Consider the following 19,920-nt stretch of genomic DNA (forward strand, 5'->3'; position numbering starts at 1 on the left):
GCCCCTCCTACATCAACATCTGGCCCTGGCCCCTCCTACATCAACATCTGCCCCTCCTACATCAACATCTGGCCCAGTCACACCTACAGCTGGCACTCCCACTTTAACATCTGGCCGACATTGACATCTAGCACACCTTCTTCAACACCTGGCCCACTTAAATCTACATCTGGGATTTCCACTTTAACATCTGGCCCAATCACTTAAACATCTCCCACAAGAACATCTAGCCCTCTGACAATCAATATATGGCTCTCTAACGTCCTCATCTGGCCCAGTCACACCTATATCTGGCACCTCCACTTCAACATCCGGCCGACGTTGACATCTAGCACACCTGCATCTACACCTGGCCATCCCACTTCCACTTCTGTCCCTCTTACTGCCACATCTGGCTTTTTCAACCCAACATTATATCTAGCCCCCCTATATCAACATCTAGTTAAATTGTGTAACTGTAACCATATGCTAACCTGTTCAGTGTAAATCAGTGTAATGTCCAACTGGTTAGAATCCATCTGTCCTTGGTTTATTTTTTTTTTAATCCACTGAAGTCTATAATGGACTCATTTACTGCGACCCCAGAGCACCACCTACTGTCCTTATTGTATATTTCACTTTTTTATTACACAGTACTAATAACAAAGCTGTTGTTCAATACTGTCAATGGACAATTGTGTCTGTAATGTCTTATCTTGAGTGCTGAAATGAAAAAAATGTGGCAGCCACAGTCCTGTTTTAACAATTCTGTCATGAGATGTGTTGTCATATAGTCGGACCACCAGGGTGTAGGTGGGTTAAAAGTCCAAAAGGTGTTTGTTTCAGTCTGGAAACTCCCGGTGTGATTAGAGATAAATAACCTCTTTGTGGAAAAACAAAACCACCCAAAACCTGGATTTATCTTACCTCCACTTATCAAGAGCGACTGACAGGACCTGTTCTTTATCAGCAAGCAACACGGGCACAGCGCCGGCCCTTGAGAGAAGACCTCAGGCTATTTCAAAGTAAAAGTCTGTGAAGCTCAGGGGAGATCGTGCTTTTTCAATTGTAGCCCCAAAACTCTGGATTGAGTTGCCTCTTATGTGAGGCTGGCCCTTATGCTGCTTGTTTTTAAAACCCATCTTAAAACACATTTTCATTCTCTGCCTTTAAACTCACAATGAACATTAACTTTCTGTTTTTTAATGTGCCTTATAAATATATTTAGACTGGATTGCATTTGATACACACGGAAACACAAAGCAGGCTTTTTAAAATCTTTCCACTTTGGAAACAATATTTTAGTGGGGCTTAGCTTTTGGGGTGAGAAAACACAGCTTTATTCTGGACTGCGTTTTAAAACTGATTGAAAAAGATGCGTTTTAAAATTTAACCGACCGAATGTGAAACTGTTGATATGATGACATCACACAGTTGCATATCCATGATGAGAATGTGGTTTTTCCAATCTTCTATTGTCCAGTTTTGGTGAGAAAACCCGTGTGAATTGTAGCCTCAGTTTCCTGTTGTTAGCTGACAGGAGTGGCACCTGGTGTGGTCTTCTGCTGCTGTAGCCCATCTGCTTCAAGGTTGGACAAGGTGTTGTTGCTTCAGAGATGGTCTTCTGCACACCTTGGTTGGAACCAGTGCTTATTTGACTTCCTGTTGCCTTTTTATCATCTTGAACCAGTCTGGCCATTCTCCTCTGACCTCTGGCATCAACAAGGCATTTTGGCTCACTGGATATTTTCTCTTTTTGGGACCATCCTCTGTAAACCCTAGAGATGGTTGTGATGAAAATCCCAGTAAATACTCAGACCAGCCCGTCTGGCACCAACAACCATGCCACGTTCAAAGCCACTTAAATCACCTTTCTTCATCATTCTGATGCTCAGTTTGAACTTCAGCAGCTCGTCTTCACCATGTCTACATGGCTAAATGCACTGAGCTGCTGCCACGTGATTGGCTGATTAGCTATTTGCATTAACAACAGTTGAACAGGTGTACCTAATAAAGTGGCAGGTTAGTGTGATTATCCTTTAACATACAAAAAACAACCTCAGTTTAACTTTCTTATCAGTGAATATTCCTCATGCTTGTCAATGATCCGTGAGTCTGATGGCGCCTGCAGCAAAAAGAATGTGATAAAATTTTTATGCACCACATGACCTCGACTAACTCCCAGCGCTGGCCTCAGACGACACAATGAAAGCTAACCTCTTTCAAAACTGTCGCTTTCTCAAAGAAAAAAAAACCTGACCTCCTCACGTGTCGTGTGCATGACAGCTAATCAATAAACCCGCCCCAGGTCTTCAGTAATCCTACCATGGAATCTTCGCAGGGAATTTTATCATATAAAGGAAGTAGAGATGGCATATCTCTGAGTGTTTAAAGGGCAGCAAGCCACTTCAGTGCTGATCAGTTCAGACCGGAGCTTCTCAAACCTGCTGCAGAGGAATCGACTGACTGCACCGACAGCACAGCAAAGAGTGAGTATTAATTATTATATGTGCAGTGTATGTAATGTGATGTGTTATAATGAGTGCATTTTATCAGGCTGATCAGAGTTTAAACATGAATATGGCAATAATATTACTTTTTTATATTATATACAACTATATTAAAATGGTCATACCTTTTGGAAACAAAAGTGTGGAAGCTAAAGTGTGCCAATAAAATAATGTCATAATGATAAACCTAATGCATTCAAAAACCTCAACAGAAAAAAATTTACCTTTCAATAATTTAATAAAAATACCCAAAGCACGGAAAGCATTTCATTATTCTGTCTTTCAAATTACAATTAACTTTTAAAAATGTAACATAATTTTACTTTTAAATGTCTTCCTATTAAAATCCTTCTCACAATTCATTTTCTTTCTTACATATACATTTTCTATGTTTCATCCACATTTAATTAAAAAATGTGCAGTTTTATTTCACGGAAATAAAGTCAGATTTTGACACTAAAAATTATGAATGACTGATTTCCAGTCCAGCATGCACAAGACATAATTTTACTCAACTGAGAGCATCAAGTTAGAAGAAGAATATCAATATTATCGTCTACAATAATAAGAAATTACCATCAAATCCAGCACCATAAATTACAAAATTTTAACACCTGAAAACTCAAAGCAGCATTCTATACTGAAGACATGAGGTGTTTGAAAGTGCACGTGCAGTCTAAGACTGAAAATCTTTACTAATCCATCTTATCAGAGATAACTGATAGCAACAGTATGTAGACTAACAGGAAATTGGATAAGTGAAAATAAATACCAGACACCCAAACTGCCGGAACAAGAAAGAAACGATAAATAACTCAACAGACAAACAACCTGCAACTATTTTGATATTTGAGCAAATGCCAAATATTCTCTGGTTCCAACTTCTCACACGAGAGTCATTGCTTTTTAACAATTAATTTAATTCACCGTTTTACTTTGCTTCTGCCTCCACAGTGTGAGCGAGAGCTGCTGATCCGCTGTCAGCTGAGAGGCGCATAGAGCATTTCAGATCTTACTGAGTGAATTCAGGATTTATTTCAACCAAACCAGAGTCGGTCATTTTTGGAACAGTGGGGTAACCAACCATGACGGTTTTAGTGAGTTTTATTTTGTCTCGGTTAAGTTTAAATGAAGTGCTCGAACATATCGGCAGTCACTGGTTGTTGGGCTCAAAGATAAACTGGAAAAGCAACCAAGAACAGCAAGTCCAAGAGGGCAGATGATCATTGAGAGCATGTTTGTTGTCGATAACACTATGGTGTTAGTAAGGGTGCTTCCAGACCTAGAGTCGTCTCCTTTGGTCTGAATCAGGGACTCATGTTGTCAGAAAGTTGTATAACTGCCTAGAGTTGGTTCGTGTTCTCACAGCAGCATTTACAAGAGGACCAGATCAAATGCCTTGTGTGAGAAAGCTGCTCTTGATTGGTCAGAATTTCCATGTGGGAAAAATCCAGGAAGTAAAGCAAACGTTGAAGAAGAGTACACACTCATTATATCACGCCATGTAGTCCCATGCTGGCTGGAACTGGTTAAATGCATGACCCAATAATAAAACTAATTAATTCATTATAATTCTGTGATTATATTGTGTGTCTGTTCTAGTGATTAAGAGCTGGGACTACCACTGCAAGCCCAACAACATCGCTCATCGTACGATCGAAATTACAGATGATCAGCTGATTGTGAGGCGGGGCCAGTCCTTCCTCCTGACCCTGGAAATGAGGCATCCTTTCAATCACTATGACACACTCAGCCTCACCGTGGAGACGGGTAGGTCACCAAACATTAATGCTGTTACAGTGGTTTGGCAGTAAAAAATTAGCATTAGATGAAATTAGACATCAAATTTTTATTCTGTGTCTAATGTTGGAACTTCAATTGTGATTACACTGCAGCCAGAAATGAGCTGGAATGTAACAAACATTTGGGTAATGACAATGTGTGAGAATACAAAGAACGACACCTCGTTCAACCCCACACATCCCGCCCTTCTCTTGCCAGGTTCTGCTCCGTCAGAAAGGCGTGGGACCAGGTCCGTGTTTGGTAACCCATCTCCCATGTATACCAGTGACACCAAAGCCATATGGAAGTACAGCATCGACAAGAGCGCCAACTTACAGATGGGCATCGTGACCCTGTCCGTGACTCCGCCAGCCGATGCCCCTGTGGGGAAGTACTCTGTGTCTGCAAGCACCGAGAAAGACAGGACGAATCTGGGGGAACTGGTGGTGCTCTTCAACCCCTGGTGCTCAGGTAGGTAGTGTTACTGGATCCCTGACAAAGAAAAGACATAAAGCATCTGTGACTTTCCATAACTGATGTCAAGAATTGTGATGTAGAGGTCTTCATGGGTCCATTGAGACCTGATCCAGGATCAGAGTTAAAACCGTTTCACACAAAGCACTAATTTTCGTTTCAAGGAAATGTATAAACACAGATGTGGGTTCTTGTGAATGCTTGCACACCCCTCTGGAACATTCGAGCGGGGGAAAAAATATTTGGTTGTACCTAGTTTAAAGTGAAAATATATGTGTGACCGAAGAAGTCCTTCCTTCCAACTGATGTCATACCTCTAGGTCATAGCTAGCTTGCTGCCAAAATGAAAGAACATCCTATCAATAGTTGGTTCTTTAACTGGGATACGATGGTGATGTAGCCGATATGCACCTGCTAACGTTGTATGTTGATCACAGAATGGGACGAGCCACAACAACTAGTCTTAGCCTCGAATTTGGGGTCCGATTAGTTGTTGTATTATGTAGTTAACATTAGCCCCTCACACATTCTCTGTCTGCAGAGGTTTTTGTTGTGTGGAGAGGATACGGTACTATTTTTGGAGCAAACTTTTTTTTAAAAATGAAAACGGAACATGTCTTTATGGACAACTCGCACCGGACCCGTACGCAGAAAATCGGCATGAGAACTTTCTGTATCCCCACACATTTTCATATTGTACCGGTGAGACACAGCATCGACTGAGTGCAAATTCTATTCTTTTCTAATGAGGCCAAGGAGGGTCTTGAGTCTGTGTGTCAAAATGTCTAATATCCAGGTGGGCCAGGTGCCATAAGGAGGCTTAAGATGGCTTAGCCCCCTAAGTTGTATTTTTGCCCCCTCTATTTAACATCTGTTATTCACTAGCGCCCCCGCCTGTGGGGACTGGATAACTCCATCATGGGCAACATGACACGTCATAGGGAGTTTAAATTCCTGAGGACACAGTCTTGACACCATACTGTAACAATTTCTATCTAAACCAAGCTTTAATCAAACACAAGCAAACTAAGCAAGCGTTCCAGCCAGCGTTGCCAGGTGTACGATAATTATCGTATTTGTTCGATAATTTGGCCCTCTGTACGATGTACGATCAATAATCCCAAAAAAGGCCAAATGTACGATAATTTGACCATTTCATGAATGTGTGGTTGTAATCAGTATGCCGGAGTTTTTTTGTGAGCCCTGAAGGCATCTGTTCCCATGTGACATGTTTCCAGCCAATCGCACTTTGCTTAGCGTGACATACAGGTGACGTTTGTCTCTGAACAATGAGCACAATTGGCTGAATGGCCAGCTGTACCCGCCCCACGAGGCGCCAGGACCCGTCAGGAAGTAGAGCGAGAATGAGATTCAAAACAGAAGAGGAAGAGGAAAAACAGAAGCAAGGAAAATGAAAAAAAAGTAAACACTAGAGTGACTATATTTGCCTATAGCGCATCAGTAGGATTGTTATTTTGGTTATGATGGATGTACGATAATTTCCCTCAAAATACGATAATTTTGAGTGTCTGGTACGATAATCCTACATTTCCCACCTGGCAACGCTGGTACCAGCAAAAAGCGTTCTCTGTCAGAACACTGTCTGACATGTTGTACAGTTCAGTACGCATTACAAACCTGACAGTATGTTGAACCAAACTTTAACATCAATAAAATAAAATATACAGTCAAACTGTGTTTACTTTAATGTTCTCAGTGCCACTGCGCTCAACAAGCCAGCCCACATGACAGAACAGGAAACATGATGTCTGCCCTCCCACCCCAAAACCAGAACATCCTACTCCAGTTAGACAGGTCGTCCCAGGGACAAAACATGTTAGGGTCGAACAGAGATCTTCCCCTAGACGCCTTCGCCACAAACTGACGCAGTAAATACACAGAGGAAGCACATACTGTTTCTCTCATGATGTCACATTGTGAGCAATGAATCCATTTAACTCTGCAGGACGAGAGGTGGTTAATGTTAGCTGTTAGCAGCCAATGGCTGGAACTAACTGCTGAGGGAGGTTGCACTGGGTTATATTACGATGTATTCAAGCTCTATTTAGTAAAAATTAGTATTGAGTAAAGACAAAGTGTAATGATATCATGATGTGTTCAAATGTAACCTAGTAAAATTCTATTTTTGGGGAGAAACTTGAATAAATATAGCAGTTGTGTGTATTAGTTATTCTTTGCAGCTATCAACAGTATACATGCAGTATCTGTATTGTCATAGATGTAAATAATATAGATTTTATATCATTTTACTTTTATTTAATTTGTATCTTTTTATATTGTTATCCTTATCTATTCTGACGTCTGACTCCTGAGCTGAGGTTTCGTGATCTGTTCGGGTTGACAGGATCTTAGTCTGGGTTTAATTACCCTCTGGACAATCTGGATTGGGTCGTCACTATTTTTTTAAGAAATTAAACTATGCACCTCAGGCTTGGGTAGATCCATTCTGGATTGGGTCCAACATTATAGGCCAGTTAAGACCTCGACTGCTGTAACTTTAAAACATGACTTCTGTGCTTTGTTTTAAACGTTTCTCACAGTCTTGCCTCCACTAATGGTGCACAATATGCTTTAATATCAGAACCAGGACAAATATCCAATTGACAACATTCTTTGTGTGTGTGTTTGTAGATGACTGGGTATATCTTCCCGATGAGAGGGAAAGATATGAATATGTGCTGAACGAACAGGGCATTATCTACACAGGAACGTCAAGATACCTAAGGCCTATGTTCTGGGACTTTGGACAGGTGAGCGTCAGAGTGGTGATGGACTAGTTTTTTTTGGATCTTACAACTGCTAGCGGTCTTGGTTTTGCAACATGTTGCCAGTAATTTGCTCTGTTTTTTTTGTTGCTCTTTTCACCAGAAATGTTTATAACAAACCAAAAAGACCCACTCAAAGTGCAGCCATGGGTGAGTTGGTGTGTTGGTGAATTGGTAGTTCTAACTTGTGTCTTTCTGTCCAGTTTGAGAAGAAAATGGTGGACATTTGTCTCAAGATACTGGACGTCAATCCTAAACACGCCAAAGACCCGGCCGACGATGTCTCTGCTCGCTGTAACCCCATCTATGTGAGCCGTGTGATCAGCGCCATGGTAAGACCACAGTTTTCATTTCCCAGAATGCCTTTTGACAATAAACAATGGACATTTTCCTAAATCACATATGGAATTACTTCTAATTTGGGTACTTCCTGAAATGTGGGGAATTGGTGCTAACCAATATGACAGTTAGGGTTTTGTTGGGAACCAATATACAGCGTGATGATCTTCATTTACATTTTGATCTGATCTCCAGATCAACTGTAACGATGATCGAGGTGTGTTAGAGGGACGCTGGCATGAAGACTATGCTGATGGAGTAAGGCCCACCCACTGGAACGGCAGCTTTAGCATCCTTCAGTGCTGGTATCCAAACACCCGGCCAGTCAAGTATGGACAGTGCTGGGTGTATGCTGGTGTGATGTGTTCAGGTACTGTCTGACGTGTGTCACAGTGGTGCCATCAAATATGAGCAGGACTCAGGTACTGTTTGACTCTATCATTACCGTTTGTGTCTGTGTGGGTTTAAATGTGTTTATGATTCTAGTGATGCGGTTCCTGGGTATCCCGTGTCGTGTTGTCACAAACTTCCAGTCAGCTCATGACACAAACACCAGCCTCACTATCGATGAGTATTATGACGACTATGGACTACGACCCTCAGAGAGTGGGGACAGCATCTGGTAAGACAGGCAGATGGATAATATCCAAGCAGATTTATTGCTCTGTTTTGTTCCTTTTTGATTGAAATGGTGCATGAAATCTATCCTCCCATTCCTTGTTTCTGCAGCACGAGATAGAATATCTGAGAAAGCAAGGTCATATGGCGTTTGCCAAAACCAGTATGCGCAGCCTTGTGTCTGCCAAACAGTTTGTTTGTTACACATTAAAAGTTATTTTTGCGTTTCCTTTGACAAAAGTTGTGGATGGTAACAACAAAACGACTTCATTCCATCCCGTTATTTGGTTACTTCTCTGTTGAGAGACCTCGCACACTGGTCTGATACTAAAAGGTAGCGCTAGAAACACTACAGTCCGTTGAATGATCAAGAGAGAATTGTCACTCTACTCAACAAGGACTGAATGCGCAAACCTGCCATTTTTAAACATACCACTGATTACATGAGAGGTTGTAAGCACAAGGGTTGGGTACCAAACTTGGTACTTTTAAGGGTACCAGCCGAATTACATGTGTACAACCAAGTACCGATTCAAGTTAAACCCATCAGTGTCAAATGTCGGTGCCTGAGAGCGCATCCGAGAGACAATGCAGGGTGAAGACCAGAGACGGAAGAGCCACAGACAACCATTTCAAACAACCTAGCAATTGCCCAACACCCTGACAACCACTCAGCAACTAAACACCAGCATCCAGACAATCAACAGGAATATAATAGAAATGATAGTTACACCCTAGCAATCAATCAGGCAACCCTAGCAACCAGAAAGCACTATTTGGTCCCCACAAGAGGACTGTGAAACTGGAAAACCTGTCTTTGTAATGCAGGAACTTCCATGTGTGGGTGGAGGGATGGATGAAACGACCAGACCTGAAGAAAGGCAGCAGGTATGACGGCTGGCAAGTCTTGGATCCGACACCACAGGAAAGGAGTGAAGGTAAACACAAGAAATCAGTGGATTCTGACTGACAAATTATTTTTGTAAGTTCTGTAAAAGAACAAAGTGTTTCACAGGGTTCTATCTTTGCCTCAGTCTTTCTAAAAATGCATTTGTTTGATTGGGGATGTCACGAGAACCGATACTTCTGTACCAAGTCGTTGCCACAATTCTGAAAACATGAGGGTTCTCCTTTTTCTCCAGTACCATAGGTACCGTGGATGTATTTATTCCATACCTGACAGGGTAGTATGTGCCGACTAAGTGTTTTAGTCTGCGGTTTAACTCCGAAGGAATGAGAACATCACAAACCAGCATGGGAAAAAAACAACCAAATGTGGAAGACAGAGACAAGTACAAGTGTTGAACAAGAACAACAACAACGGAGAAGAAATATGCATATATCCTGTCGGCCTACACATAATATGTGTTTCCTCACCCACAAAATCTAGTTCACACAGAATAGTACTTTGAGTTCGAGGTGAATTATCAGAGATTAATAATAAAACAGAATTTTATTTGATGCTTTTCTTTTAGTAATGAAGTGTTTGTGTAGTGCATGGATTTTATTGTTTTGTTTTTCTTTTTAACCATGGTATCAAACTGAGTAATGAGAATCATGGAATTTCACTCGTATTGGTATCGAATACTAAATTTCTGGTGTCCTGCCTAGTACGATTACCAGAACACTTCACCAAAAGATACAAAAAAATTCAAACGCTGTTCTTCTTGTTCCAGGGAGGTACTGCTGTGGTCCAGCCCCAGTTGCCGCCATCTTCGAGGGCGACACTGACGTAAAGTATGACGTGCCATTTGTCTTTTCTGAGGTCAACGCTGACATTGTCAAGTGGCTGGTGAGTGCCAGTGCATAATATGTACACACTGTAATAGTTTTACGAGCTTTGCGTAATACCTCAGTTTTCACCTGCTCTGTGCTGCTCAAATGTAGCCTGTCACACAGGTTACATGTCTTGAAACTATACTATCAACGGAGTTCATTGCCAATTGCTTTTTTTGATTTTTGTCATTTTATTTTGCTAATTTAATGGTCTGCCTCCCAAGTACAAGTCAGAGAAAGACAGTGGTACACGGTTGGAAAATTTTAACATATTGCCCAACCCTATGGAAGACTTTGAAAGACCCCAATTCCCGGTTCATGTCACAGTTTTCTTCCACTTCCATTTTACCTCCTGTGATCAATTTTTTGGAGAGCAAATCTTGGCTACCTTCATCAAACACAACTCATTCAACGTCTTAAATGCACACATATACAATAACATTAAATGAACCAACACTGACAGTGCTTTCACTTCTGCCCTGTTTGGTTTGGTTCAATCAAATCCAAGTTCATTTGCCCCCTAAGTGGTGGGGAACACAACAATCGCACTCAGGTGTGCACCAAAACAACCAGACCGAGACCTTCTTGAAGAGGTGGTCTCAGTCTGGTTACAAACAAACTCTGGTGCGCTTCATTTGTGGTGAGAACGTGTTCCGACCTGGATCTGAACCAACTGCAGTCACATGACACATTGTTTGGGTTAAACATGAGCATGTTACAGTCCTGGAGGATTATTAATGTGCACCTCCTCCTGTACTGCCTTAATATGCACATTCAGCACATCCAATGCATCAAAACATTGTTTTCTAGTTGGAGCCGCGCCTCGTTTTCAAACTGTATGGTTTGACTAAAATGAACAATGACAGCAATATAGTCCACGATGAGCAGCGCTAAAATCAACCTGCGTAGTTGTCCCTCCATTGTGACATTAGAAAGTGTCACATTTATCTTGCAAGTGTACTCTTCTTCAACGTTTGCTTTACTTCCTGGATTTTTCCCACATGGAAATTCTGACCAATCAAGAGCAGCTTTCTCACACAAGGCATTTGATCTGGTCCTCTTGTAAATGCTGCCGTGAGAACACGAACCAACTCTAGTCAATTATACAACTTTGTGACAACATGAGTCCCTGATTCAGACCAAAGGAGACAACTCTAGGTCTGAAAGCACCCTTAGTGACAAGTCCAACAGTCATTCCCTTATTCTAATTGTAGTAAGAAATAATTAGTGCGTATGTAAAACATGGATAAATTGTTTTCTGCTTCTTGTTTGTCAGTCTTTTAGTCACTTGCCATGTCTGTTTTTACCTTATTTGGTTTTTATCTCTTCTTGTTAAGCACTTTGTATCATTGTTAAGAAAGTAAGTTCTTCTCTTTATTCTTCTCACTTTTGCACAAGACAATGCTGAATTTTCTTTTCTGATCTTGCTCCTGTTCTCAGGGCAGTGCTGGTGGTACAAAGAGGAAAATGCACTCTGACACTACGACAGTAGGTCAGCACATCTCCACCAAGGCTGTTGGTGTGAACATAAGAGACGATATAACAAACTGCTACAAACACAGAGAAGGTAAAGACTGCATGTTAATGTGAATTCGAGCAAAAGTCCTTCATGGATTTTCAATGAGTATCTATCTTTTGAATCTCAAAGAGTAAGCTCCCTTGAAATGTGGCTCTGAAGAGTTTTTGCTAGCTCCTTCCCAGAGGACAGCAGCTAACGTCATCTTGGATTTGCATTTGTATGATGGCTGTGACCCAAATGTTGAACAGACAATAATCTACAATTTATCTCAGGCAAAGAAGGACTAGTTCATGAACTGGTAAGCTATCACTTCAGATGGCAGTTTGTACTGTTCAAAAATGTAAGCACAGAGTTTGAGAACTCATTAACTTATATAATGTTCTAGATTCTTAAAGCTATAAGCACAAATCATTCAACTGTTTCTGGGTGTTTTCTCAATAGACTTGGCTTTTTAAGGCTACAAAACCTAAATGGTACATAACGCTGCATTGACGCCAGTTCACCCATATGTCTGCAGCCACTCAAACAGATTATCTTGGGAAGTATGGCCATATGGGATGCTGACACCTCTTGATTGAGCCCTAACCCTAACAGTACCATATAGCTGATGTTCTCACCAAAGGGAGCCATTTACCACAGCAATAAAAACCTTAATTTCTAGGTCACAAACCTTGAAAGAAGCCAACAACAGACACTACAGATCCCACCAAGCAACATTCCAGCAACCACCCTGAATCACCCAGATTTCGAACTCCCTGTCAACCCTCTTTAAAGGCAACATCCAAGCAACCATTTGACAACCCGCCAATCATGCCTTAACAAAGCAAACATCTTGTAACTAGATACCAGCTACCCTATGACTCTCAGACCAGATTTAACTGAATGATGGGTATTTTCCCAACAGGCAGTACAAAGGAGAGGGCAGTCTTCAAGCGTGCAGTCACCAGAGTGAACTCAGGAGATGATCAGGAGGACGATAACGGGGACAAGCCACTGAAGGTGGAGATGAAAATCGAAGAGGTAAAAACTCAAGATGCCATAGGTGATGTGCAACTTTATAATGCAAGGTGGGAATATGCACCAGTTCTGTATGATATAGTGACGAATGTCTGAGGCTTGAGGGAATTCCTTTTGATATATGTATGCTTGTATGTATGCGGGAGAATGTGCGCACCGGTAAGCAAACTCTGAGTCATGCATGCGCACATTTTGGAGACACTGGGAAGTGACGACGCAGACGGCGAGGTGGAGAAGTGGAGTCAGATTTTTATTGACGTCTCACACAAATTTAATGTAACGCTATATCCACCTTAGATCCACGTTATCATTGAAATTAAATCCAGCAGCCTTATTTTGCGCTTGGAGTGAGTGATAATTGTTTCATAAAAACGCTGTAAAATCCAACTCAAATTCTGAATTGAAATTCTTTCTAAATACGTATTTAATCTGCACTGCCTCTAACGTCTCATTGTCCACTCTGTGAGCGAAGGGGGGGGGGAGGACGGCGCGACTTACACGTTGTATTTTGGGACAGGGATACCACTGGTTCACGCTGTAATTCAGGCCGGGTGTCTGACCAGACTAATTGCCATAAACATATAAATACTGCGGCGACCCTCGTGCGTAATTGCGCAAGATGGCACTGGCACATACTCCTTTTTGCCTCCACCTTTAATAAATGTGATTCTTTATGTCGCACATCAATGTCAAACATCCTCAAATTTAAAAGCAACACATTAACTACATGTTGGTAAAGGAGTAGAAATATTTGGTCTACCTTTAGATCAGACCACTTTTTTTCTCTCTGTCACTGTCCGTGCAGTCCCACAGACACAGCTGACAGCATCAGCAGCGTTGATGTGTTGCCACTTATTTTCACTTTCTTGTATTAGTGATCCCGCTGCTGTGGCCACCAAATAAAATCTTTCTTCAGTCCTCTACCTCCCGTTAAAGGGTCTCTAGCTCAGTCTCGGAGAAATTACGTTTTTTGGTTCGTTTCTCACACCTGTTGCCGTGACTCACAACGAGAGAACACTTGCATGCCGGCTTATTTATATGCAGATCGCATTCATGAGGTGATTTGCATGACCATTTATGGCTGAACTAGGGCGTGTAGAGGGTGGAATATGAGGCGGATCTGGGTGCGCACAACTCCAGGAGGTCTGTGATTTATAAAGAGAGCATTGCGTGCAAGTGTGCGTGCGCACGGTTTTATAAATCAGATTATTTTTTGGCACACGCCATTTTCAGCTTTTGGGTGCACGTCAACTTTTAGTATGAATCCTAACCACTCTTTTATAAATGAGGCCCCTGGAGATTAGGGTCCGTAGAAATGCAACATCTTTAACTGCATGGAAAACATGAGGTTGGGCGCTGGGTGTTACTCTTGTGCCTCTTTTGTGCCAGTCCTCAAGAGCAGGGCAGCAGGTTGCGTCTTAGGTTGCTAAGCAATCTTAACAAGCATTGTATAGCCTATTTACCTGAAATCCTGAGTGCAGAGCTGATCTTCTTCCAAGAGCTGTTTAAGTATGTAGGACTATCGTCTGTGGGATAGATGTAAAGCTCTGGGTAGCCCTGCACTAACATGATCAACGTTTCCGTGTTTATCAGACTGAATATTTACAGAAGAAGGGAAAGATATCTGTCAGTGTGATTGGTGTGTAACGTGTCTCCTGTCTGACTGCTGAGTGTGGCCACTTCCTGTGTCTGTCCTTTCAAATTAAATACCCACATGGTCCAGTCATATAGGTTTTGGTTTATTTTGACAAGGTGTAGCTCCTAATAGAGTTTCAAGTTTGTTTGTTTTTTTTCTGAAACTAAGCAACCAATGAAATCTTGCCGACTAAGGACCTTTCTGGTCGTCTAACGTTTGGTCAGCTATTGAGGAGCAGGCCTACAACGTGGGTGCTAACCATGTAAATGCAGCTGAATTGATCTGAAACTCAGCTGCGCCGAGCCCTGCCTTACGTCGGGTGTAAGATAGAGCCCAAAGAAATAGAACAGGACATATACACAGTCATTTGCAATTTTTACAACTGGAAGGATTATTTACAACATATTAATCATGAAAACAAACAAAACAATGAAAAGTCTCAAGGGGCTACATTTTGATCTCAGGAGCAAACATCACTGACCCGTTTTCTCTACACCAGGACTCCAATGTGCAGAGGGGTCAGGACATTAAACTACAGCTCAAGCTGAGGAACAAAGATCGCACCAACAAGACAATGTCCATCCGCGTCAATGCCCAGGCCATGAGGTACACCGGCAAGCCAGCAGGCAACATGCAGAGTGCAGTCCAGAACAGGACGCTGTCGCCAGGACAAGGTCTACGGTTATTCTTTGCTACTGTGGCTCAATTATCTGCTGCAGAATCCAAATTATTATTAGTAAATTTCTTTGACACACCTGCAAACTTCCAGAATGCACGGTGACATGTATTTAACTTTCCTATCTCTTTATGTCCCACAGATGTGACCATACCTTATGTGATCCCATTCTCAGCCTACAGTAAACACATGGTGGGCTGTGACAGCATGAAGGTTTCAGCCGTGGCCTTTGACCAACAGCAGCAAGATGACATCTACGAGACAGAGACTGACATTGTCCTGGAGGACTCTCCCATATCTATACAGGTTGGCAGAATGCTCAGATGTTTAATGTGTATAACTGCAAGGAAGTGACTGGAGACCCAAGTTTATAACAACACAGTGTCATCTGCAAAGATAAAGACTGGTTGCTTGATAATCAACAAATGACATCTTTGTACCGGCAGTAACAGACCTAACAAAAGGCTCCGTCAGTCCATTTTATTACGCTGCCACAAACAGAGTACAGAGGATGCATCTTTATGGACCCGCTGCTTTTATTGGTAAATCTCACCCTTTGGTGCTGTCTCGTACTAGCCCTATCCATGACCTCTCTGCCCTGACCCTAAACGCCTCTGACCTCAAGGCATTGACGTGATGAGTTCTAGCCAAACACAGTTCACAGTCATGCTGTCAAATCTGTGAGGTTGTGCTTTGAGCTAAACGCTAACATCAGCATGCTAACATGCTCACAAGGACAATGCTACCATGTTGATGTTTAGCAGGTATACTGTTCATCCTGATCACCACCTTAGCGCTCACATTTGGTAATTAACACTAAACACAAAGTACGGCTCAGGCTGATGTCATTAGTTTTGCCAGTATTTGATCATAAACAAAATTAATGGACAAACTGAGGTGGTAATGGCCACTGATTCACTGGAGGCTGTGCACAAAGTTTCCACAGCAATGGCACCATGTGTCATGTGTCACCAAAATCGCAATCGCACATTTTTATCAAATCGTGCAGCACTAGTCCAAATGGACGTTTGTGCCAATTTTTTTTTTTTTTTAAAAATCCTCAATGCTTTCTGGATCTATTGTGTTCAGTGTGCATACACACAGATGAATGGACAGATGGACAGAGAACCCAAAAACATAAAAAGGTCTGTCACTGCTGCGGAGGCATAAAAATCTTACAACACGAATGTAAATGACTTGTATTGAATCTAAAGATGCTGTGGCTGTGTAAACATGTGTCTGCGCCCTTGTGTATGCTTTGTAAAGTTCATTCATAACATGCTGTGTGTTTTAGGTTTTGGGAGAGGCTCGTGTGGGCCGAATAATGAATATGACGGTGGAATTTAAAAACCCACTCAATGAGACGCTGAGAAACTGCTCTCTGACTGTCACCGGAAGTGGCCTTTTTGAATCTGACCATGTTGAAGGGTTAGTATGTGCTTAAACCGACAATACATGGGATGGTATCATACAGGTATCATACAGTTACTTGCAACGAAGGTTTTTCTTGATTTTGATGGCTCCTTTTCTTTAAAAGTTCTTTTTCTTTAAAGACTTGAACACTTTCAGCAAAGCTACTCTCTTTCTGAAGCCACATCTGCATCATCCCACCTCATTTTGGAGAGCATTTAGGGAAATGTGCTTATTCCATTTCTTTCTGAAACTTATATTAAAACTAAAATAATGCCTTGTGATTGCAGTTACAGTTTACATTCATGTCTGCAAAAACATGGCAGCACAGAAGATCGATACAATCAGCTCAGTTTCAAAATGGACACCCCTAGATCAGTGTCACCAATTCAGTATCTGACAAAATGTCTCCCCCTCTGTTCCTGAGATATGACGTTAATGCCAGAAAAGTGTTTTTGCTGAACTCTATGATGTCACAGTGAAGTTGACCTTTGACCTTTTGGATATAAAATGTCAACACTTAATTTTTATCTACTAGATATCTGTGTAAAAAAAATTCATACGTGGCGTTTGAATTCCTGAGTTACGGCTAAAAACATGTCTTGAGGTCACAGTGACTTTGACCTTTGTCCACCAAATTCTAATCAGTTCATCCTTGACTCAAAGAGGACATTAGTGTCAAATCTGAATAAAGTCCCTCAAGGTATTCCTAAGATATTGCGTTCACGAGAATGAGAAGGGTCAAATTTCCCCATGACCTTGACCTTGGACCGTCAAAATCTAATCAGGCATTCTTGAGACATCACATTCACAAGAATGACACAGATGAGGTCACAGTGAACTTGACCTTAGACCTGTGACCATCAAAATCTAATTACTACATTGTTAAGTCGAATTGGACATTAGTGCCAAATTTAAATAAATTCCCTCAAGGTGTTCTTATGATATAGCCTAGCGTTTACAAGAATGAGAAGGTGCACATCACCCATGACCTTCTATCACCAAAATCTAATCAGGCATTCTTGAGATATCACATTCACACTAATGACACAGACGAGGTCACAGTGACCTTGACCTTTCACCTATGACCATCAAAATCTAATTAGTTCAACGTTAAGTCCAAGTGGACATTAGTGCCAAATTTGAAGAAACATCAGACAGGCAATCCGAAAGCATTTTGCCCCTGGCCGCGGCCATTGCCAGTATGGAGGCATGAAAATCAATACCACTTGCATGTCCAGCTAGGAATTTATTAGCCTAGCTTAGCATAGTGACTGGAAACAAGGGTTAGCGGCAAGCCTGGCTCACTCAAGAGATGACTAATTATTATTAGAACTTTGTATTTCATTTAGTTTTAAAAAGGTAAAAACCACAGTTTGTGATTTTGGTTAAAGTTAATTGACTGGAACATTTTATCCATCTGCTCAGTGCTTCCAAGTGCAGCGGCTATTCGACAGAAAACTTTTGTTTTGTTTTTACATTTCTGTTTGTGTACGGATTAAACACATGAGAAACAGCCTGCAGTGGAGTTGTTAGCAGGCATATTTTTTAACTTTTAGCACAGCCACGTTTCTGGTTTTTCCCTGCTTCCAGTCTTGATGTGATGCTAAGCTACTCACCTCCCAGCACAGTCATAACAGCGGTAACAATCTGCTCATCTAATTCTGCTAAAAAGCAAATGACCATATTTCCCAAAATGGTGCACTATGCAATACAAAATAACTACGTTGCTGAGAGCAGGTAGAATAGCGGGCCATTTTGAAAACTACATGTCCTTGTGTACACTGTACTTCAAGTAGTGTTGGTGGTAACGCACCATTTTAATGTTTTGGAACGTCAGTGTGAAAAATGAACTCTGAGAAAACACTTCAAAAATGCAAGGGTTGGCTGAACGTGTACAAAAAAAAAGGCAGTCATTAATATCTGATCATTTACCTGAATGTCATGTATGTGTGTGTCATTAGTAACATTAGGGAGCTGGGGCCAAATGCCACACTAAAGATGGACATCACAACGATTCCCTACAAGGCCGGACAGAGGGCCGTGTTTGCCGACTTCGACTGCAGCGCCTTCAAAGACGTGATGGGCAGCTGCACCGTCAGCGTCAAAACCTAAAGCTCTGCTTCCACCAACTTCCTGTTTGTTTTGTTTGTGTGTTTGCACCCTTTGATTCAGGCTAAAGTAAGAAGAATGTTTAATGACTTATTAATTATGCTGTGGTGTAGGGTTTTCCCCCCTCATATAAAGTATCCTCTCCTTTGTGGCGTTTGTCACTTAAACACATGTATCCATGTAACCTAACAAATGTGTTGATGGGCTTCTGGGAATATTCTGAGCAACATTTTTCACTAGTTTCTATTGTTCTGTAACAACGTGCATTGAATATTTTTTGATCAAACTGGAATTTAACCCTTTTATTTCCCTTATTTTTGGGTTTGACTTTACTTTTCATTTTGAATGTAATGATGCTGATGACTTTTAAAACTGTATTTTCACGGAAAGTGTTTCTATCTGTATGTTTTGCAGTTGCAGCTCACATTAATTCTTACATCAACTTACAAAATCAAAATGAAGCCATGCGAAGCTGATAAGAAATGTCTTTAAGAGCTCAATAGTGCCCTAAAAATTTGAAACACTTGTAGAATCATGATTGTCATTGCAGAAATATTTAATCTGGGGACAAATGCAGAGTTACAGGGTGGTGGATTTTGAATAAGTTTAATAAAACTGATAGTAATTTGCCTTCATAATGGTAATGGTTCAATGTGAAATGGAAGAAAAATGTCACAGCAATTTGTGGAAGTTCTGGAGCAAGTTCTGGAGATGTACTGACAAATCTGAAAAGTAAAAATCCGTATCAAAATATTTTGGGTTTTTTTTATACAAGGTTACGTTTAGCGCAACATGTGCAACACCATGGCTGCGTCAAAAGAAAAGAAAAACACCACTTACAGAGACTCAAACTGTAGCAACAGAGGGTAAATAAAATAGTTTTATTATACTTTTTTCTTACTGTGAATAAAACCCATGAAAAGATCCAAACTAACAACATGTCTCCCAGGAACCTGGGAGCGCTGGTCAGCCTTGAAGCCAATTTTTCCCAGTGGCCACTCACAGTATTGAATAATAACGTAAATCAAAGCTTCATTTCCACTGAGGGAAATGGTTTCAGCTTACAGAGACAGACAGTTCTGTGATGGCATGACGTGTATGTACATTTCTGGGGAGGTTTGTAGGCTATGCGTCGACACTGTAGTCTATACCGTAGCTACAGCGTCAATTCAGCGCAGAACGTACAGCAGGTACCAGAGCTAGTTAAATATTTGTTAAAAAAATAAATCTGTATTTGCTAATTACTTTCGAATCAGCGCTGGCGTTTAGCCACCAGCAGTAACCAC

The 19,920-nt window shown here is 41.3% G+C and overlaps 1 protein-coding gene across 1 annotated transcript; it reads left to right on the top strand.

The window, feature by feature from the left end:
* Window positions 1–2,347: 2,347 nt before the first annotated feature.
* LOC126404120 (protein-glutamine gamma-glutamyltransferase 5-like) lies at window positions 2,348–19,372 on the top strand. The gene is made up of 15 exons (XM_050067126.1): window positions 2,348–2,468; window positions 4,092–4,259; window positions 4,491–4,742; window positions 7,398–7,516; window positions 7,735–7,863; window positions 8,066–8,240; window positions 8,357–8,492; window positions 9,317–9,426; window positions 10,165–10,280; window positions 11,705–11,831; window positions 12,688–12,803; window positions 14,936–15,110; window positions 15,255–15,418; window positions 16,407–16,540; window positions 18,487–19,372. Coding segments are annotated over exons 1-15 (2,073 nt in total). The 5' UTR covers window positions 2,348–2,467; the 3' UTR covers window positions 18,638–19,372.
* Window positions 19,373–19,920: the final 548 nt, after the last annotated feature.

The sequence above is a fragment of the Epinephelus moara genome, chromosome 17, assembly GCF_006386435.1.
Source record: "Epinephelus moara isolate mb chromosome 17, YSFRI_EMoa_1.0, whole genome shotgun sequence".
Classification (NCBI taxonomy): domain Eukaryota; kingdom Metazoa; phylum Chordata; class Actinopteri; order Perciformes; family Serranidae; genus Epinephelus; species Epinephelus moara.